The 20,992-nt window shown below is 38.4% G+C and overlaps 1 protein-coding gene across 6 annotated transcripts; it reads right to left on the reverse strand.

Annotated features, from left to right (window-relative positions):
• Positions 1-3,164: 3,164 nt before the first annotated feature.
• On the reverse strand, positions 3,165-20,390 carry LOC135740381 (uncharacterized). 6 transcript variants are annotated; one of them, XM_065258699.1, is made up of 6 exons: positions 15,101-15,637; positions 11,649-11,866; positions 5,669-5,744; positions 5,306-5,410; positions 4,760-4,963; positions 3,165-3,542 (listed from the first exon to the last, which is right to left on the reverse strand). In XM_065258699.1, the coding sequence occupies exons 1-6, from the start codon at positions 15,461-15,463 to the stop codon at positions 3,204-3,206; spliced, it is 1,305 nt and encodes a 434-aa protein (XP_065114771.1). In that variant the 5' UTR covers positions 15,464-15,637; the 3' UTR covers positions 3,165-3,203. The 6 variants fall into 6 exon arrangements, with proteins under 6 accessions (XP_065114771.1, XP_065114772.1, XP_065114773.1 ...); XM_065258700.2 differs by lacking the exons at positions 3,165-3,542; positions 4,760-4,963; positions 5,306-5,410; positions 5,669-5,744; positions 15,101-15,637 and adding exons at positions 9,356-9,712; positions 10,474-10,695; positions 11,004-11,108; positions 11,378-11,453; positions 19,955-20,390; XM_065258701.2 differs by lacking the exons at positions 3,165-3,542; positions 4,760-4,963; positions 5,306-5,410; positions 5,669-5,744; positions 15,101-15,637 and adding exons at positions 9,356-9,712; positions 10,474-10,695; positions 11,004-11,108; positions 11,378-11,453; positions 16,360-16,692.
• Positions 20,391-20,992: the final 602 nt, after the last annotated feature.

The following is a 20,992-nucleotide window of genomic DNA, read 5'->3' on the forward strand; positions in this document are numbered from 1 at the left end:
GGGAGCACGGGGGGGGGGGGGGATAAAAATTAGTACAATTAATAAGTTGAAGTGAACTGAAGATAGTTTGTTAATGTTTAGATGTTTATTTCATTTTTAAAATTGTATTTTGTTCTTTATGCTTTTATTTTGTTACTGTTTTTATTCTTTTTGTTAAAAGTAGTTTTTCTTCATTTTGTCTTATCTGAATTTTCTTTGTATTAACAATATTTTTGTAATAAATTGCATGATTGCATGTTTATGAGAACCTTTTTTAATGGATTAAAAATAATTATTTAGCCATTCTTTTGTTGTTTATTAGACACACACGTGTAGTCGTTTAATAGCCGTCTATTTAACGGCTAGTCTATTCTTGGGCTATGATAGACGTCTACTAGATTTTCACTGACAGCCCAAAATTAGCCTTGTTTTAGCCTAGACCCACATTCACCGTCTATTAGACGTATATATGTAGACGTTTAATAGCCGTCTATTTGATGACTAGTCTATTCTTGGGCTATGATAGACGTCTACTAGATTTTCACTGACAGCCCAAAATTAGCCTTGTTTTAGCCTAGACGTCAGGGGGGTGTTTAGACGGCTACTAGACGTCTATTAGCCGCAAAATTGCTTGCTGGGTACTAGCAAACATCAAAGTAAACCTTTATTTTTCATTCCACTTTACAAAATCTAGACATAAATGTGTTTATGTTATGTTGGGGAAAAGCCACATGAGGTGTCTGTTTGCACATTTCCACTGAAGCCGGTTGAGGTTGCCAGATGATATGGTTGTGTATTCCAGCACTGGCTTTCCAAACTGAATGCAGGTCTTGAAAAGTCCTGTGACATGAGTTTTTTTGGACACCAGTGGTCTTTGCTTACATACTACTACTTTTCATTCCACTGTCACTGGGTTTGCGGTCTGAACAAAACTGTGATCTTGCCCATGCTGACCTCAAGTCTGTTTTCTAGTTGTAGTTTAGTTGCTACGGATTCTTCCTGTGAGCAGAGCAGAATAAAAAAACACAATCAAGATTGAACTATCCATATTATCAACCCCAACATGTTTATCTACACTGCCAATGAATGACCCATATAAATGTGACCATGGCCTAACTAAAGCATGCATGCTTGTGTCTTAAATGGGACATTTCACAAGACTTTTAATTAAGATGTAACATAAATATTTGGGGTCCCTAGAGTACATATGTGAAGCTTTAGCTCAAAAAATGACATCACAAGGGGAGCCAAATTTCAATCACCTATTTTCCCCATGCTTGCAGTGAATGGTTTACTAAAACTAATTCAGGGGTTGATCTTTATAACATTTTCTAGGTTGACAGAAGCACTGGGGACCCAATTATAGCACTTAAACATGGAAAAACTCAGATTTTCATGATATGTCCCCTTTAAAGTTTGACTACGCTCAGAAATGTACAAAAGAATGATAATATCAAGGAATAATAGTATCTAAAGCAACTGATATTCATTTGTATTTGTGTCTTTCCAGGTGTGATTTGGCATACAAAGACCGACATTCAACTTACTTTTATTTCGTTTTTAATTATTGAAGTAGAAATCTGTGGAACAATATCTTCATTGTTTAATGCTGGAGCAACAGATTGGTCCTCCAACTTTATCTGGTCTTCTGACTTTATTTCGGTCTGTGCTGGTTCAACCTTTGTTGCAGAAAATGTTTACATGTTATTTTAAGACAAGTTTTAAAAAAGTGTAACCATTCCTGAGCAACACTATCACATAAATACAAATGATATTATATGTCAAGGCCGTAGACTAGGTCTGAATATCTGATTATGGGAAATGTGAACTGTACATGTTTTAGCTGTGCTATTGTTTACGTTTACATCTGTACCTCAAGTAACTTGAGGGATATTAAAGGCAGGGTATCTGATTTGATCCAGAAACATTTTTGTTATGCTGGTTAAAAGTCTCCTCACATCCTGATAGCAATCACGGTGTTAAGTTTAAGAAATTTATGTCATCTGTGAAAGGCATAGGACCAAAAAATGTTCAACCAATCATAGATCTCAGTCCGAACGAATGTTGCCTTTTTTGTCCCTCATCCGTAAGCGTAATTTGAATGCCTTCACGCATACACCATACGTCATCGGCGCGTTCACGTGCGCTCACCTCCTGTCTGTAAACAGGGAGAATGGCAAACTTTTCTGTTGAATTGACACCTGCACAGGAGCCACCAAACGAAAAGACATCTTTAAAGGTGCAGTGTGTAAATTTTAGTGGCATCTAGTGGTGAGGTTGCAAATTGCAACCAACAAATCAGTTTACAGCTCACCCTTCACTTTTGAAATGCATAGAGAAGCTACGCTAGCCGCCACAGGACAAACATATCACTGTTGAAGATAACTTAGTAAAAAAGTTTGTCCGTTAAGAGCTTCTGTAAATACATGGCGGCACAAAATGGCGACTTCCATGTAAAGGGACCCTCTGGGTATGTAGATAAAAAGGTCTTATTCTAAGGTTATAAAAACATAACGGTTCTTTATGAAAGGTCTTTATACACCACTGATAATATAGTTTTGTATATTATTTTGCATTTCTGTCAAGAGATCCTTCTAAAAATAACACACTGCACCTTTAAAAACAACAACAGAAAAACTGCCTGGATCAGCAAAGAGCAAAAACCCAAATTAACATCGGTAACTTTACTGCTTTACCATGAGTTGCAAAGGGACTGAAAGGGACGTTGCGCTGTTTATTTTGGTAAGGTAGGTACGCGATATGTTTGTATTGTTGTTAGATGGATTCAGATATTCTACTTTGATGAAACATTGTGTTGCTTATGAAATTTGTGTTCGTTTACGGATTAGCGTAACGATATAGTTACTACGTCTACACAACCAAAAGTGTGCTTTAACTAATTCTGATGTAAAACAGTTGTTTATGTTAGTTATTTTGGAAATGTTATTCACTTTGTACTGCAAAGATTTCTCACTGGTGAATGAGACATGAGATGTGACCGTCTGATCTGTGCGTGTTCATGTGTTTTGAAAGAGGTTTGACTTTTGATGGCGATTTGAATGGAGGGTAGTATCATGATTTCATAATTTCCCGTTCTATAACAGGCATATGTAGATAGATTACAATGGAAGTCTTTCATAACATCCTCAGTACCACAATTGACCAGCAAAAATATGTTATATCAAAGTAAATTTTTATTTAAATGACATGTAACTATATATAAACTAGCTCAGATGTGTTTGTGTCTGTGTTGGGTTGTTGTTGGAGAAAAGACACATGAGATGTCCATTTGAACATTTCCACTGAAGTTGGTTGAGACTCCCAGATGATCCGGTTGTATGTTCCAGCATTGAATCTCCACATTGAAAGCAGGTCCTAGACTGTCCTGTAAAATGAGTTTTATTGTGCACAAGTGGTCCTTCTGTATGTTCTTCTTTTACTTCCATTGAAACTGAGTTTACAGTCTGAACAAAACTCTGAGTGATTTTGTCTGATGTAGTAACAGAGTCCATGCTGACCTCAAGTCTGTTTTCTGGTTGTACTTCAGTCTCTACTGGTTCTTCCTATGAGGCAGAACAGAATCAGTAGCCTCTTTCACACAGTAGTTCTGGTAAAATACCATACATTTACCAGAATGAATTTACCAGTAAATACAAAAATGTGCTGTTCACACATGCAGTGACGTTCCGTCTTTTTACCAGTAAGACATCATTCACACATCAGTATCAAAATACCGGTAAACTCGGAGAGAAAGCGGAAGTTACCTGTGGCGCGCGGCCGCCGAGCTCCGTCCGTGTCGTATTTGTAAACAATGGGGAGTTATGACTTAATATCCACGGTCCGTATTTTGTTGTTTTCACATCTGTGGCAAACGGTCGCGAAGTTGCTCGTGACAAAACAAATTGCGTTAGGCGGCGTCAAACGGAACCTGCGTTTGGACATTAGGCTTCACAGATGGTGTGCTAAGGACGTCAGCAATATAGCAAATGGATGGTAAGCTGTTTTAAACAACTTTGGTGAAGAAATGTGGATGTTAACTTCAGGTGTGCTTAAATTTTTATGCAGCAATTCTGTGGAAACGAACGTAAACAGTGCGGGGGTAAACGCGTCATCTGTATAAAAAACTTTCTGATTGGCCCGAGCTGTCAGCGCGGTCTGACGTCATCCATTCTAAATGCCGGTAATCCTATATTTTTCGTTCACACATAGCGCTTACCGGTAAATTACTGGTAATCTTACAACCTGTCTTACTGGTAAATTGGGAGCACTGATTTACCGGAAAGGTTCTGTTCACACATGACCTGTTAACTGCAATTTACCAGTAAATTACCAGTAAAGACTGTATGTGTGAAAGGGACTAACGACTTAGTATAATCACATTATCAGTTAACTATCTATATAATAACCCCTGACCTGTTTATCTAACATTTTTAATCAGAGGCATAAAATCTAACTGGTGGCTATGTGATGAAAAACAAAACTGAAGCTCATAAAGGTACAAGTTGTAAGATATTTGCAGTAAAATATCCAAAAACCACTAGGACCATGTTCTATATTTTGTGCAGCACAATGTCATCAAACTTGAATACTTTACCCATAATACCATGCTGTTTCAGAGCATCATTAATCTACGTCAGTGTTATTGTATATGCTAGCTTTTGATGGTTTAATACTCTTTAATGTAGAGAAACATACAATTCCTTAAGGAAGCATCAGAACTTCTAATATGTGGACAAGAATTATTTACAAATAAAAAGCAATAAAGACAGAAATTACTTACTTTTATTTCAATTTTAATAATTGAAGTAGAACTCTCTGGAAGGATATCTTCATTGTTTAATGCTGGAGCAACAGATTGGTCCTCCAACTTTATCTGGCTTTCTGACTTTGTCTGGTCTTCTTGCTTTATCCGGTCTTCCAACCTCAGCTGGTCTTCCGACCTAAGTTGGTTTTTTGATTTTATTTCGGTCTGTGCTGGTTCAACCTTTTTTGCAGAAAATATTGACATGTTTTTTGTAAGACATAAGTTTAAAAAAAAAAGTGTAACCATTCCTGAGCAACACTGCAACTCGTTACATAAATACAAATTATATCTCATGTCAAGGACGTAGAGTCGTAGACTAGGTCTGTATATCGGATTATGGGAAATGTGACCTGTACATGTTTCATATTACTGTGCAAACATTATATAGCTGTCAGTCAATTTTAAAATTTAAAGTAGCCTTTAATTTTTAGCTATGCTATTGTTTACATCTCTATCTCAGGTAGCTTGAGGGATATTAACTGAATAACCAGAATCAAACTGTGACTGTATGTGAGGACTTACTCTCTGGGATGGAGGAGGGACTTCACAGCAGATCTCTGGGATTTCCATATCTTCATCAGTGCAATGATGTCCATTTCTGGGTTGAGATGATTCGCTATCACACTCCTAAAATTCAGATATTTTAGATACGAGTAAGATGTTATGAAGAATGCAGATCTGGGGCCCCACTGACTCCCATTATAACAAAAAATATACTATGGAAGTGAATGGTGCCTGAGATCTTTTTCGTTATTAACATTCATTAAAATATCTTCCTTTGTGTTCAGCAGAACAAAGAAATGTATACAACAATGACAGATTTTTTAGTTAACTTATTTGATTATCTATCACTTTAAACAGAGAAATGTTTTCTTAGTTTCATACCTCTGAAGCCACATCAGGTAACGGATCCAATTTTCTCTTTTTATGCCGAGCTGAAAGATCTGCACAGCACGCCGTCCTTCAACACAAGATTCAACATGTTCATTCATAGTCAGATTGTTTTGAAATAAAACTACAGAAACTATCCCAAAAATTCAAAATTTCACATTTCCATCTCATACCCAGCATCTTCTCTAATGTAGACTAATTTAACATTAATGCGAACTATCATCCCATTGATAAGTCTTACCTCCTTAGCAAGTAAAAAGCCAGCTCAGTATCACTCTTAAATCCATTTCATCTCTAAACTTTTGCCACAATGCAAAAGCACTGCCGATGTCGATTATCGTTTTAGCAAGCCGTCTGTCACTTTCTGGATTTGCTTTCACCCTTACTGGGGTTTGGGTTGACGGTTCCTTAGTAAGGGATGATTGTCCAGATGCCAACAAAGGTAAATCTTTCACAATCTATTAAAGAGATCAAAACATCAATTTAGTAAAGGTTATTTCCTATCCTGTTTTGGACACTCGCTTTAAAACACATTCCCACAGCTATGATTGAATAGTCATGTTATAAATGTATATCATCAGTGCCAGTTTATCAATGGTCTTGTTTATTTAAAATACATTCAGACTTAAAGATGCAGCGTGTACATTTTTGTGGCGAGCGCAAGTTCTATACCGTAGGCTATCCGTAGCCTGTGCGTAGCCTGACATGCACCTCGCATAAATTTTAACAGCGCGTCAGATCTACGCGGACCGCAAGCCCTGTGATTGGTCCACCAGAACCCCTCCCGTCAGGTAAAAAAACTGCATCATAGGTATTTCCATTTGTGACTGTGAAAACAAAGATGAGCCAAGTTGAGGAGTGATTTAACTCAAACTGCAACAAAAGTCACTGTTTATTTACTTCCATCATTGCTGGTCTTCTCAAATCATACACAACAAGTTACTGTTTCTTCTTCGTTTCTGGGTTAACTTCCCAAGCTGCTTCTTCTCTGACGGTCGCGCTGCTACTGTGGTTACACGCGTTGATTCTGCCTACCAGCGGTTTGCACGTCAACGCGGAAGAACGACGCAAAAAGTATCAATGAAAACCGACACGGAACCTACGTCAACGCGGCTACGCCGTAGGACCTCACAAAATATCTAACAGCGCGTCGGCTCTACGCGGACCGTAAGCGCTGTGATTGGTCCACCAAAACCCCTCCCGTCAGGTAAAAAAACTGCGTCATAGGTATTTCCGTTTCAGACGGTGAAAACAAAGAAGAGCCAAGTTGAGGAGTGATTTAACTCAAACTAAAACATAAGTCGCTGTTTATTTACTTCCATCATTGCTGGTCTTCTCAAATTATACACAACAAGTTGCTATTTCTTCTTCGTTTGTGGGTTAACTTGCTTAGCTTCTTCTTCTGTGACGACTTCTGCTGCTACTGTGGTTACACGTGTGATTACTGCCAACCAGCGGTTTCGCGTGTCTTTGCACGACGACGCGGACGGCGACGCACAAGTATAAATGAAAACCGACGCGGAACCTACGCCGTCGCTGCTACGCCGTAGGACCTACGCACGACTATAAATCGCCCTTAAGGGCTTCTGTAGAAACATGGTGGCACAAAATGGCGACTTCCATGTAAGGGAACCCTCTGTGTATTTAGATAAAAAAAGCTAACTCTAAGGTAATAAAAACATAACCTTTTATAAAGAAAGGTCTTTATACACCCCAGATCATACAATTTTGTATATTATTTTTAGAGATTCTTCTAAAAATTACACACTGCACCTTTAAGTAAGAATTGTTAAATGATCTACTTCTACCCCATTGTTAATTATTTGTAAACATCATCATGAAACAAAACGACTGACAAATTAACAAATTAAAATCTAGTATAATACACCAGTATATCTGTGTTTATAATTTCTGTGTGACCCACATGTTGGGATGGTGCCAAGTCTCAAAAATATGAGACGTTACATACAAGTAACATAAAAACCATCAGTAACAGCAATGCAATAGTGACACAAACATGTTACTCACATTCGTGCTTTGTGGAGCGAGTATGTTAGCCTATTGCATGTGAAAATAGCTTGCATTGCTAACGTCGTGCTTACTGTTTTTAGACAATATTGACTTGGCTATTGACTTGTATTGGTAACGTAACTCGTATGTCTTTGTCTATCTAACGTTACTTTGCTAACTTTACGGTTTTACTGCTAACAACTATATCACCATGTATATGCTAAGTTACTGTGTGATCAGAAACAGAGTCGAGTATTAGCAAGAGTCTTACCTCTTTTCGGCACAACACCGGCTGTTCGTCGTCAGTTGGGAAGGTAAATATGGACGGAATTGCGGTGTCCTTCAGCGCGGTTCGCTTCATTCCGATTACATTGGATTCGCAGTCTTCCATCTTAAAATGGAGACTGCAGACCCTCAGGTTTCTTAAGTTTACCGCACCGGTGTCTTCTCCATACTTTGGGTGGTTAATAGCCCGCAGCCACTGTTTACACCGCTCCCAATCTTTAACCGGCAAATGATGAAAACTTACTACTCGTCCTTTCCTGGTTTTGGGTGAACATCCCGGTACAAAGCAATTTAACACCATTTCGATGAGGGAAAAGGTATTATTTATAATAATATCTCAACTATCGATACAGAGACTCACGTGTCTGTACAAGTTGTTTTTAGCCTAGTTGAATTTCCCTCCCGCCCTCTAGAACCGGTAGGCGTGACTTGGGAGTGGCCTCGTAGAGCAGCGAAGCAATGCATTCTGGGATTTGGTGTTTTTCATCCACATGAGCCAAAAACACATTTTCTTGCTTTTCTCGGCCTAGAAGGCACCAATTTCTAAAAAAAGCTTCAAATTTCTACTACATAGGTGACCCAATTTAATAATATATTCATATTTAAACTGGGTGAAGAATTTGTTTAAACGTTGACATTTACAGTTTTGGCATCCATTCAGCTGATCTCCGGGTCTGGCTGTACCAATTTTAGCATAGCTTAGCATAATCCATTCAATCTGATTAGACCATTAGCATCGCGCTTAAAAATAAGCAAAGATTTTTGATATTTTTCCTATTAAACTTGACTCTTCTGTAGTAACATCATGTACTAAGAAAGACGGAAAATGTAAAGTTGCGATTTTCTAGGCCGATATGGCTAGGAACTATACTCTCATTCTGGCGTAATAATCAAGGACTTTGCTGCTGTAACATGGCTGCAGCAGGAGTAAGGATATTACACACTGCCTGAAAATAGTTCCCTTGGTTACTTTCAATAGCAGGGGAATATTTTCAGGCGCTGCGTAATATCATTGCCCCTTCTGCAGCCTTGTTACAGCAGCAAAGTCCTTAATTATTACGCCAGAATGAGAGTATAGTTCCTAGCCATATCTGCCTAGAAAATCCCAACTTTTAATTTTCCGTCAGTAAAATTAAATCTATAGCCTATGAAAAATAATTTTAAAAACATTAATTGTAATTTTACCAAAGTTATAACAACATAAACCACAATGCGATTTCACACTGGGATTCTCCTCAAATTCCCAAATTGATAACGAAACTCCAAGTAAGAGTTCATTTTTGCAATTGATTTATCTTTCTATAATGTAAACAGGCAGATGTAGATAGATTACAATGGAAGTCCTCCACAACATCCTCAGTACCATCACTGACAAGCAAAAAGATGTTATATCAAAGTAAATCTTTAATTAAATAACATGTAATGTGTATGTGTTTGGTTGTTGGAGAAAAGACACATGAGATGTCCATTTGAACATTTCCACTGAAGTTGGTTGAGACTCCCAGATGATCTGGTTGTATGTTCCAGCATTGGCTCTTCACATTGAAAGCAGGTCCTAAACGGTCCTGTGAAATTAGTTTTATTGGGCACGAGTGGTCCTTCTGTATGTTCTTCTTTTACTTTCATTGAAACTGAGTTTACAGTCTGAACAAAACTGGGAGTGATTTTCTCTGATGTAGTAACAGAGTCCATGCTGACCTCAAGTCTGTTTTCTGGTTGTACTTCAGTCTCTACTGGTTCTTCCTATGAGGCAGAACAAAATCAATGACTTAGTATAATCACATTATCAGTTAACTATCTATATAATAACCCCTGACATGTTTATCTAACATTTTAATCAGAGGCATAAAAGCAAACTGTTGGCTGTGTGATGACAAACAGAAAAACAAAACTAAAGCTCTCAAAGGTACAATTTGTAAGATATTTGCAGTAAAATATTCAAAAACCTCTAGGGCATTGTTATATATTTTGTCCAGCTAATTACTAACAATATCTCTAATGCGTTCAACTACTTGAAAATTATGAGACAATTTCCATTATGGTAAGTTTGTGCATCTGAACACTGAATTCTGTGCTGTGTTAACACACCATGGAAATGGACTAATACTTTAACATCTATGACCAACAATTGTATTTTGAACATTACATAAAACCTTACATAATGAAATAAAACAATCTCATCAAACTTGATTGCTTTACCTCATCCGTTAAGATGATTTCTCATTTCCGTCTGATTGATGGCCATCAGCGGTTGAGTTATAAACAACAAATCCCATAATTCCATGCTGCTTCAGAGCGTCATTAATCTACGTCAGTGTATTTGTTTTGATCGTGCGCCCTCTATCGGCAGATTCTACAAATGGTATCTTTAAGGTTTGCATATGCTAGCTTTTGATGTTTTAATACTCTTAAATGTAAGAAAACATACAATTCCTTAAGGAAGCATAATAACATAATAAAGAATTATTTACAAATAAAAAGCAATAAAGACAGAAATTACTTACTTTTATTTCATTTTTAATAATTGAAGTAGAACTCTCTGGAAGGATATCTTCATTGTTTAATGCTGGAGCAACAGATTGGTCCTCCAACTTTATCTGACTTTCTGACTTTGTCTGGCCTTCCAACTTTGTCTGGTCTTCAGACTTTATCCGGTCTTCCAACCTCAGCTGGTCTTCTGACCAAAGTTGGTTTTTTGATTTTATTTCGGTCTGTGCTGGTTCAACCTTTTTTGCAGAAAATATTGACATGTTTTTGTAAGACATAAGTTAAAAAAAAATTTAACCATTCCTGAGCAACACTGCAACTCATTACATAAATACAAATACTAGTTCTGAATATCTGATTATGAGAAATGTGAACTGTACATGTTTCATATTACGGTGCAAACATTAAATAGGTCCGGGTAAATTTTAAAAAGTTGCCTTTAATTTTTAGCTGTGCTATTGTTTACGTTTACATCTCTATCTCAAGTAGCTTGAGGGATATAAACTGAATAACCAGAATAAAACTGTGACTGTATGTGAGGACTTACTGTCTGGGATGGAGGAGGGACTTCACAGCAGATCTCTGGGATTTCCATATTTTCATCAGTGCAATGATGTCCATTTCTGTGCTGAGATGATTCGCTATCACACTCCTAAAATTCAGATATTTTAGATACGAGTAAGATGTTATGAAGAATGTTTGTAACAAAGCAGATCTGGGGCCCCATTGACTCCCATTATAAAAATATACTATGGAAGTGAATGGTGCCCGAGATCTGTTTAGTTATTAACATTCATTAAAATATCTTCTTTGTGTTCAAAGAAATGTATACAAGTTTGAATACAACAATGACAGATTTTTTAGCTAACTTATTTGATTATCTATCACTTTAAACAAAGAAATGTTTTCTTAGTTTCATACCTCTGAAGCCACATCAGGAAACGGATCCAATTTTCTCTTTTTATGCTGAGCTGAAAGATCTGCAGAGCACGTCGTCCTTGAACACAAGATTCAAAATGTTCACTCACAGTCAGATTATATGTCAAAATAAAACTACAGAAACTATCCCAAAAATTCAATAGATTTAATGGTTTCACATTTCCATCTACATATCATCCCTAGCATCTAAATCTTCTCTAATGTAGACTAATTTAATATTAATGCTAACTATCATCCCATTGAAAAGTCTTACCTCCTTAGCAAGTAAAAAGCCAGCTCAGTATCAGTCTTAAATCCATTTTCATCTCTGAACTTTTGCCACAATGCAAAAGCACTGCCGATGTCGATTATCGTTTTAGCAAGCCGTCTGTCACTTTCTGGATTTGCTTTCACCCTTACTGCGGTTTGGGTTGACGGTTCCTTAGTAAGGGATGATTGTCCAGATGCCAACAAAGGTAAATCTTTCACCATCTATAAAAGAGATCAAAACACAAACTTAGAAAAGTCTTATTTCCTTTCCTGTTTTGGACACTCGCTTTAAAACACACGCCCACAGCTATGATTGATAAACGATCCTATTGAAGAGTCGGTCTTTTTCAGACACATTGAGTTTGTTGTGTGTGATGTCACTGTGAGCACAGAAGAAATTACAAGTTAACAAATTGGCAAGCTGATACCTTAGCATTAAAAATTCAGATGCCAAGGACTGTTATTTAAATTTAAAAAAAAAAATCATTAGATCATTAATCAATAAGTTGACTGCAATAAGTTGAAACTCCAAGCATATTTTTCTGCCCCAAGCTTGTATTTGGATATTATTATCTTCCTTGTATATGGTAAAGGTGTATATACTTGAAATATCTAAAGACTATAAATCTCTTGGACCTTTTCACAGACTGACTGCAGCAGCACTGTAGTAACATCAAAGGGAACATGACTGTAAAGATGATGATGTCATGTTATAATTTATATCATCAGTGCATGTTTATCAATAGTCTTGTTTACTTCAGATACATTTAAAGTAAGAATTGTTTAATTATCTACTTTTACCACATTGTTAAATATTTGTAAACATCATAATGATAACTAAATGACAACAAATTAATAAATATAAAAATCAAGTATCCGTGTTTGTAATTTATGTCACACCCACATGTAGGGATGGTGCAAAGTCTGGATTGACCAAAAATATGACACGTTATATACAAGTAACATAAAAAAAACATAAGTATCAGCCATGCAATAGTGACGCAAACATGTTACTCACATTCGTGCTTTGCAATGTCAGATGCAATTTAGTTGGCACTGCATCGTCTTTTATTTTAAGTCTCTCTGAAAAGCCTGCGTCAAACTGTGTTTTGTTTACAAATGAATCCGCAGTAAAATGAAGAGAACAGATACACAGTCTTACTGACCCGGTCTGAAATATCATTGAAAAGAAAAATTAATCCACGATTCCACGCTTTTCTAATGTAAGGATCATAAGAAATTTTAACCACAGACTCTTCTGATTTTCATTCTTAGGCAGTGAAAACAACCCAAGCTTGCCCTTACAGCTCAAAACACATTGTCTTCTCGACATAATGTTAACATTAAATAAAGTGTGTGTGTGTTGGCAGGTCAGGGTCATCATTTGTCGCGGGCAAGACTGTAGGCGGAGATTATGCAAAGTGTTGCCTTTATATGTAGATAGAGAACAGGCAGGAGATTGAACACAATGACTAAAGACTAAATGCAGTTCAGAGTCGACTCCCTACTTAGGAATCCAATATCTTTATTTATCGTGCACTTTTTGGTTTAAAGAGCACCCATTTCATTGCTAAAAAACTATTTTATGTTGTGTATTTGGTATAATACAATGTCTTTACGTGGTTTATGCTTAAAAAAACACATGACAACACTGTCATGTCTGCAGCCTGATCTCCTGGCTTTTTATGCCATTTTGCACCTTGTTCTTTTCATGTGTTTAATACTTATTCCCTGTGTCATTTCACTTTATTATGACTCAAATTGTATACTTAAATGTTCTGCTTTCTTTGTATAAATTCAATATTTGGCTTGATAGGTACATCTGGTGTAAAATTTGTGTCAATAGCCCACTTAAAAATCCCCTTACTAATAAAAATGCTTATATGTCAAATACTTATTTCCCCGCTGTATGCCTAAAAATTAGCAACTTTTTATTTTCTGTTGGTCTCAGTACCCAATGTAACTACAAAAAAGTCAAGTTTTAAATAGGAAATTAAAGTGGTACCGCCAGACCTTGAGATCGGCTGAATGGATTCCAAAATTGTAAAAATCAAATGTTTAACTCTAGGGGAGCTGGAAAATGAACATATTTTCCAAAAAAAGTGGAGTGTCCCTTTAAGCAAACGTGTCCGTGACGTCACCCATAGGTTTCTGAAGATCGTTTTTGAAGCTTAAAGTAGGCGCTGCCTGCCGTCGCCATCTTGGCCGCTCGTTACCGCGCATCACTCGCAGATATCCAAAAATGAGTAAAAAGGCGGGATGTGGGTGAAGCTGAGGTGACTGGTTGCTGAAACCACGCCCACCTAGCTCAACTCTAGTCACAGCAGTGGCAGTTCAACAGTCACTCAAATGGCCACACCCTTAATTATGCAGAACTTTAAGACTTATTATAATTTAAATGGATGAGATACAAAAAAATTCACCCCCCCCCCCCCCCACAGTTATCATGAAAGGCAAACTTAGCTGTACAGACCAAAAAAAATGTTGTACCAGGCTGTAAACATTATTTTCTACTGTAAAGTTGGCCATTTTAACATTGAGGTCTGTGGGAATTGACTCCCTTTTGGAGCCAGCCTCTACCCAGTCGATGAATTGCAGTTTAAGGCCCAATCCCATTTCTCTGTCTTACCCCTTTCCCCTTAGTTTTGCATGTTCACGTGAGAGCAAGGACCAATTGGGATAGCCCTTTCGCTCTCGTGAACGTGCAAAACTAAGGGGTAGGGGTAAGGGGTAAGACAGAGAAATGGGATTGGGCCTTAATCACTTCCGTATTGGCTTCATTACCGTGGGTTCACACCAGTTGCGTTTGAGGTGTCAAAAATCACACCTACCGTGCCTAGTTTGCCGCTTGAACAGTTTGAGTTTACTCCCTTCATTCACGCGTGAAATTCTAGTCAGAGAGACATTCACGCGAAAATTTGCATGATGGGAGGGGCTTCTGCGACTCCGCTCGCTTTCTGTAATCAAATCACTACTAGAGCAAGCTCCTGACTGAAAAACCTGCCACGTTAACCCGTCAAAGTTTACATTTTTCAACTTGTGCGTTTGCCACGGCAACGCTCAAGACCCACAAAAGAGGCAGAATCACGTCTACCGCGCTAAATGCCTCATTCGCGCCGTGAGACCTTACATTGAAATCATTCACACTTGACGCCTCCAATGCAGAGTGAACATATGAATATGCATACATCCCCCGACCACTGGAACAGTTTTTCATGGAAACTGAATTTCACACAACACCGGTGTCTGTAACTTAGAAAAACAAACAACGTATTTTATTTGGTTTCCAACTGATATTCTATCAGGACTTGTTGCTACCATAAACTGTAACGTTAACAAAATAACAAACCAGCATAAAGTTAGCAACATGTTAACGTTGTAAACCGTTTATAATATATAATTTCAGTTTTCTCTGCCGCCATAATGTAACTTAAAATGTGCGAAACGTTTACTTACGGGTTGTGGATTTGAGGTCGGACCCAACGTAGGGACTGCAACATCTTTGATGAGGAGATTCTTGCAGAAACCGGCATTGAATTGTGCCAGATTGACGAAGCAGTCGCTTGTGAAATGTTTAGAGCAGACGGCTAAATTCAAACTAAATTGTTGTGGAATTTCTGAATAAATAAACATTAACCATTGGTCTCGTACATTAATGTTTTTCGGAAGCCTGTGCATTGATTTCGTTTCCAGACATCCATCGATTGAACAGCGTTTTCTCGACATGGTGCGTGCGATATTTCTTGGGGGTTTGTTTTGCAAAAGGGGGTGGGGCGGTGGACAGTGCTCGGGGTGGTGACTAAGGTAACAACAGTTCATAAATAATTACAGCTACTTTAAGCAAGCTGTGTGCATCTGACTTTGAAATGACTTGTTTTAAAACTTATATGGTACTTACATAGCCCCTAGACCTCATTTATCATGAAAAAAGCCATATTTTAGAATTAACAGTATGGGACCTTTAATGTGCAATATGAGAATACGCTGGTCCACATTTACCGGATAATGTGGAACTGCTGGCCACTGCATCTGACGTGTCGAAATCTGCAACACTGGATCCGGATTGTTTACAATCGAGCACGAGATCGGTTTCAATCGAAGTTTTTCGCGTTTCCTATGTCGATTCTCACTCGCTGTCCCAAGGCTTTTTGTCTTACTACTATGAGAAAAATTGTAGGCACGGCATTTGGCTTTAATCTCCGCTTAAAACTACTAGCACCTATTAGTTCTTTAACTCGACTAAATGGCTCGAATGCATCAAGAAGTGGCGAGAACACAGTCGCGGGTCTTTAGGAAGATCCTTTCGTCCACAGGCAATTTCCCATTCAATTCTCGTCCTCTCATCATTAGGAAATCTGTGAAGACTTACATCACTTCTAGTGTTTCCTTTTGATTGGAAGTTACAGCCAAAGGCAGCGCAATGTGGCATTATAGCTCGTCTTCTTTTTCTTGATTTTAATGGCGGTTGGCAAATCAACCAAACGGTGCATTATCGCCGCCTACTGGAAAGTGTGAGATGTATACACAAAAAATAATTATTTATCTAAACTAAATTACATTACTAAATCCTGGTGCCCATGAAGTGATGTAAGTTATGCATTCCCAACAGACTTAAAGTGTCACGAAACCCCCAGCCCCAGTTTTTAATTCAAATTGATTCTAGTCTTTTGTAGCGTCGCCTCGCGCTGCTTGCGTGTGATTAAAATGGCACTTACAGTATTTGTGAAGATGTAAAGCGGGACAGCATTCTTGCCGAGACGGAGTTTTTCCTCACGAGTAAATCCGAATTCCACCTGTCTCCAGTTCTCGAAGCTTTCTCGGGAAAAATGGTCGCCACAAACAAAGAGCTTTGACGTGTCGGTAGTTAATGGCCAACCAACCGCCCACAGCCAAAGTCTAGCCCTGTCAGCATCGCGGGGAAAGCCATACAATGGCTTTGAATTCTTACACCAACTAAACAAACACCGGCGACCCATGATGACCTACGAAGGCTGCTGCTGCTTCTTCTTTATGTTTTATGGCGGGTGGCATCCAACGTTAAGGTGCATTACCGCCACCTACTGTACTGGAGTGAGGAGTCGGGCCAGAGTATCTACCCACACTTAATAATAAATGAATTAACCTTCATTTAATGAGATAAATTAATGAGATTCTATTATATTTATTAACCCAGTTTCCTTTTCTAACACAATTAAAGAATGATAATTTCCTGATTGACCAATTATTTGCTTTACATCTAATAACTTCTGTGGTGTCCTCCTGAATATTTATCTATCTGTAATATACATTTTGCAATTAAATAATACATTTTCCACCGATTCCTCCTCTTTACAATACCAAAAACTCACACGGACCAGTAGGGTGTTTTCTTCTTCGTGCTTATTTATTCATAGCATTACAGCCATGTACTCATCATCATCATCATCAAACTTTATTACAGACTCCAAGTCCAGATAAAACAAAAGAATAATACAGACAAGACATTAAGACAAGATAAACAACCCACAACATCCAACACACACAATAAATAGCTACAGAATACAATACCAATGTCTCCAAAACTTTGACTTATAGTGTGTAGTACTAACGCTATATTTGATAGACCCAGAACAATCTCATTTTCCGAAGATTTCGTAACATTGAGATTTCGTAACAGGAATTATGTTTTTTAGAGATTGATCCCATTCTGATTGCCATTTATTTCTGATGTGTTCATTTATCATTTGTTTTAAGTCTGTAAAAGGTATAGAACACTTTATTGATTCTGTGGATAGTGCTTCCTGAACAGAAACTAAACTTGCGTAAAAGTGTATTCGCCTGCATATACATCATACGCCGTTGTCTTTCTATATCCTCATCATCTGTCATCTTCAAGTCAGGTATTTTACTTTCACAGACACAGTAAGACTCTTATTAGACAACTTAAAGACTGGAAATCTTCTACTTTTATCCTCCTTAGTTCTGCAAATCATAACCACACTCTTATCAGACTGTATGCAATGGATCAGAGACTTGATTCCTCACTATTCATGGTACCAAAGACATCACTTGCCATGCCCGCCGCCATATTTGAGTCAGAGCCTGACTCCACCCACTGGCAATAGAGGGTATGCATTAATGCACTTTTCCACGTGACCACGCTGGAACTCGCCCTGTTGAGTGGCAAACGTTAACAAAGTGGCTGGTTTTCATAGCGGCAGCTGCAATAATGCCAGTAAAACTGATTATTATTTATTAAATGTAACAGAGTAAAAAATTATGATAAAATGCTTTGGAATGCATGTTTTCCAAAGAAAAACAAATAAAATACAAATACTTAAAAAAAAAAGTTTAAGTAGAAAGTAACCTCTGCTGTAGTCACTTTCGCCAAAGGTGACGTCATGTGCATACCCTCTTTTCATGGGTAACAAAGACGTCATTTCCGCCATGCATGCTGCCATATTTGAGTCAAAGCCTGACTCCACCCACTGGCAATATTTGAAAAATGCAAGAAAGTGGGCAGACCCCAACGGAGATAGAGGGGACGAACCTTAACTTTAGCTTAACCATAAATTGTGATTAAATATATATGATCACTCACCTTAAGAAGCCGCTGCGGTGGAGGATCAGTGTTTGGCACTGCGTTGCTTTTCAGCGCAAGCTGTGTGGAGAAGCTCATTTCTACCTTTATTGCATTGGAGAAGCGATCCCGCGTGAAATGCAGGTTGCACACTTGGGCTCTAGATGAGATCTCGAGGTCTTCCAGGCCAAGTGCATGCAACCACTGCCGCATAATTTCCAAGCCTGTTGGAAAGCTATGCAGTAACAACTATGCTAAAAAACTACCCAGGCTACAAGAAATAAATATTCTAAATAACTATATAAAGATGCTATGCTAAAAAGATGCTCAAATACTCTATCCTGATCATTTTCAATACTCACAATTCCAACTTCATGACTCGCTACAGTGGTTTTGATGAAACAAGATGTTTTTATACTGCCAAGGGCCTGCGTGGTGAGCTTGAACCTGCTTATATCACCTAGTACTGCAACATCCAATAGGAAAATTCAACTGCAGTAGCCACCGTTCAACCTGAAGAGGGCAGCACCCAGACGCCATATATTGTAGCATTGAAACACTTTATATCCAAATGTCAAAAAAGTTCCTCAAATCAATGAACAGCACTAATAAAGCCCCATTCTTACAGATCATAAACAAAAAAGTTGGTTTAGGGTTTAGTTACTCTTTAAATCATAGCTAAAGCGTATCAGAAACTACACAGCCAACATTACTGTGTAAAACGTTTACTTTATAATGTACACAATCTTAACTACAGATGACTGCCAAACCTCCCTTCACACAACGGTGATCCATCATCGCCGTCTCCCCTCGTCTTTAGGAAACCAAAACATTTGTTATTTTCAACGAAGTATTTTTTCCAGAGATAAGCCACTAGCCAGAGCATTAAACAAACAGAAACCGGAAGTCAATGTCCAGACCGGAAGTGCCGCTCGACGAGCCACTGGAAACCCGAAGTGCCACTAAACATAGTGGCACATGCCAGTGGCTTCTGTGCGTAAGATGCCAGTGGCTTCTGTGCGTAAGATGCCAGTGGCTTCTGTGCGTAAGATGCCAGTGGCTTCTGTGCGTAAGATGCCAGTGGCTTCTGTGCGTAAGATGCCAGTGGCTTCTGTGCGTAAGATGCCAGTGGCTTCTGTGCGTAAGATGCCAGTGGCTTCTGTGCGTAAGATGCCAGTGGCTTCTGTGCGTAAGATGCCAGTGGCTTCTGTGCGTAAGATGCCAGTGGCTTCTGTGCGTAAGATGCCAGTGGCTTCTGTGCGTAAGATGCCATGCACTTTATGTTAAAACTGATACTGGGAAATGGCTGAATCTGCCGAGGAAACAGCACCGCCAGTATGTGTAACAGAGCACCCTAGCTTTGATCCACACATGGATAGGGGAGTCCTGGAAACTTATTTCAGGATTCCAAATGTGAATTGGCATAAGTATAAAGTGAGTTTTGTTTTGCACGTCCGTCAGCTGACCTATGGTTGTTATGTTTACATCCATGTTAGCCTATTGTAATAGCTTGCATTGCTAACGTCGTGCTTACTGTTTTTAGACAATATTGACTTGGCTATCGGCTTGTTTTGGTAACGTAACTCCACAAGTAGCTCGGTAGCTAACAGTTGTTTTATTTTGAGAACAGCCAAATTATATGTCATTGTCTATCTAACGTTACTTTGCTAACTTTACGGCTAACAACTATATCACTATGTATATGCTACTGTGTGATCACAAACAGAGTCGAGTATTAGCAAGAGTCTTACCTTATGACGAATGCGTTTGATATCAGATGGCCTCGGCTGTCCGTCGTCTGGGAAGGTAAATATGGACGGAATTGCGGTGTCCTTTAGCGCGTTTCGCTTCATTCCGAGTACATTAAGTTCCCAGTCTTCCGGCTTGAAATGGAGACTGCAAACTGTCATGTGTTTTAAGTTTACAGCACCTGTGTCTTCTCCATACTTTGGGTGGTTGATAGCCCGCAGCCACTGTTTACACCGCTCCCAATCTTTAACCGGCAAATGATAAAAACTTACTGCTCGTCCTTTCCTGGTTTTGGGTGAACATCCCGGTACCAAGCAACTTCTCACCATTTCGATGGGAGGGAAAGGTAGTATTTACTATTTTATAAATCAACTAAATCGTCAAAGAGACTCACGTGTCTGTATAAGTTGTATTTAGCCTAGTTGAATTTGCCTCCCGCCCACTCGAACCGGTAGGCGTGACTTTGCAGTGGCCTCGTAGAGCAGCGAAGCAATGCATTCTGGGATTTGGTGTTTTTCATTCACACGAGCCAAAAACAAAATTTCTGGCTTTTCTCGGCTTAGAAACACATTTTTACTAAATAAGTGACCCAATTTAATAATATATTCATATTTAAATTGGGTGAAGAATTCCTTCAAACATTTGACTTTTACAGTTTTGGAATCCATTCAGCTGATGTACTAATTTTGGCATAGCTTAGAATAATCCATTGAATCTGATAAGACCATTAGCTTCATGTTAAAAAAAGAAGCAAAGATTTTTGATATTTTCCTATTAAACTTGACTCTTCTGTAGTAACATCATGTACTAAGAAAGATGGAAAATTAAAAGTTGATATTTTCTAGGCCGATATGGCTAGGAACTAGACTCTCATTCTGGCGTAATAATCAAGGACTTTGCTGCTGTAACATGGCTGCAGCAGGCGTAAGGATATTACACACTGCCTGAAAATAGTTCCCTTGGTTACTTTCAATAGCAGGGGAATATTTTCAGGTGCTGCGTAACATCATTGCCCCTGCTGCAGCCTTGAGTCTTTGATT

This window comes from Paramisgurnus dabryanus, chromosome 22, assembly GCF_030506205.2.
Source record: "Paramisgurnus dabryanus chromosome 22, PD_genome_1.1, whole genome shotgun sequence".
Taxonomy (NCBI): domain Eukaryota; kingdom Metazoa; phylum Chordata; class Actinopteri; order Cypriniformes; family Cobitidae; genus Paramisgurnus; species Paramisgurnus dabryanus.

Coding starts and splice junctions, on each gene's coding strand:
- LOC135740381 (XM_065258698.1), bottom strand. CDS start 15,463: ATGAACTGTTGTTACCTTAGTCACCACCCCGAGCACTGTCCACCGCCC. Junction 11,867..15,100: donor CGACCTCAAATCCACAACCC/GTAAGTAAACGT, acceptor TCTCTTTTATAG/ATGGTGAAAGATTTACCTTT. Junction 9,713..10,473: donor TTATTAAAAATGAAATAAAA/GTAAGTAATTTC, acceptor TCTGCCTCATAG/GAAGAACCAGTAGAGACTGA.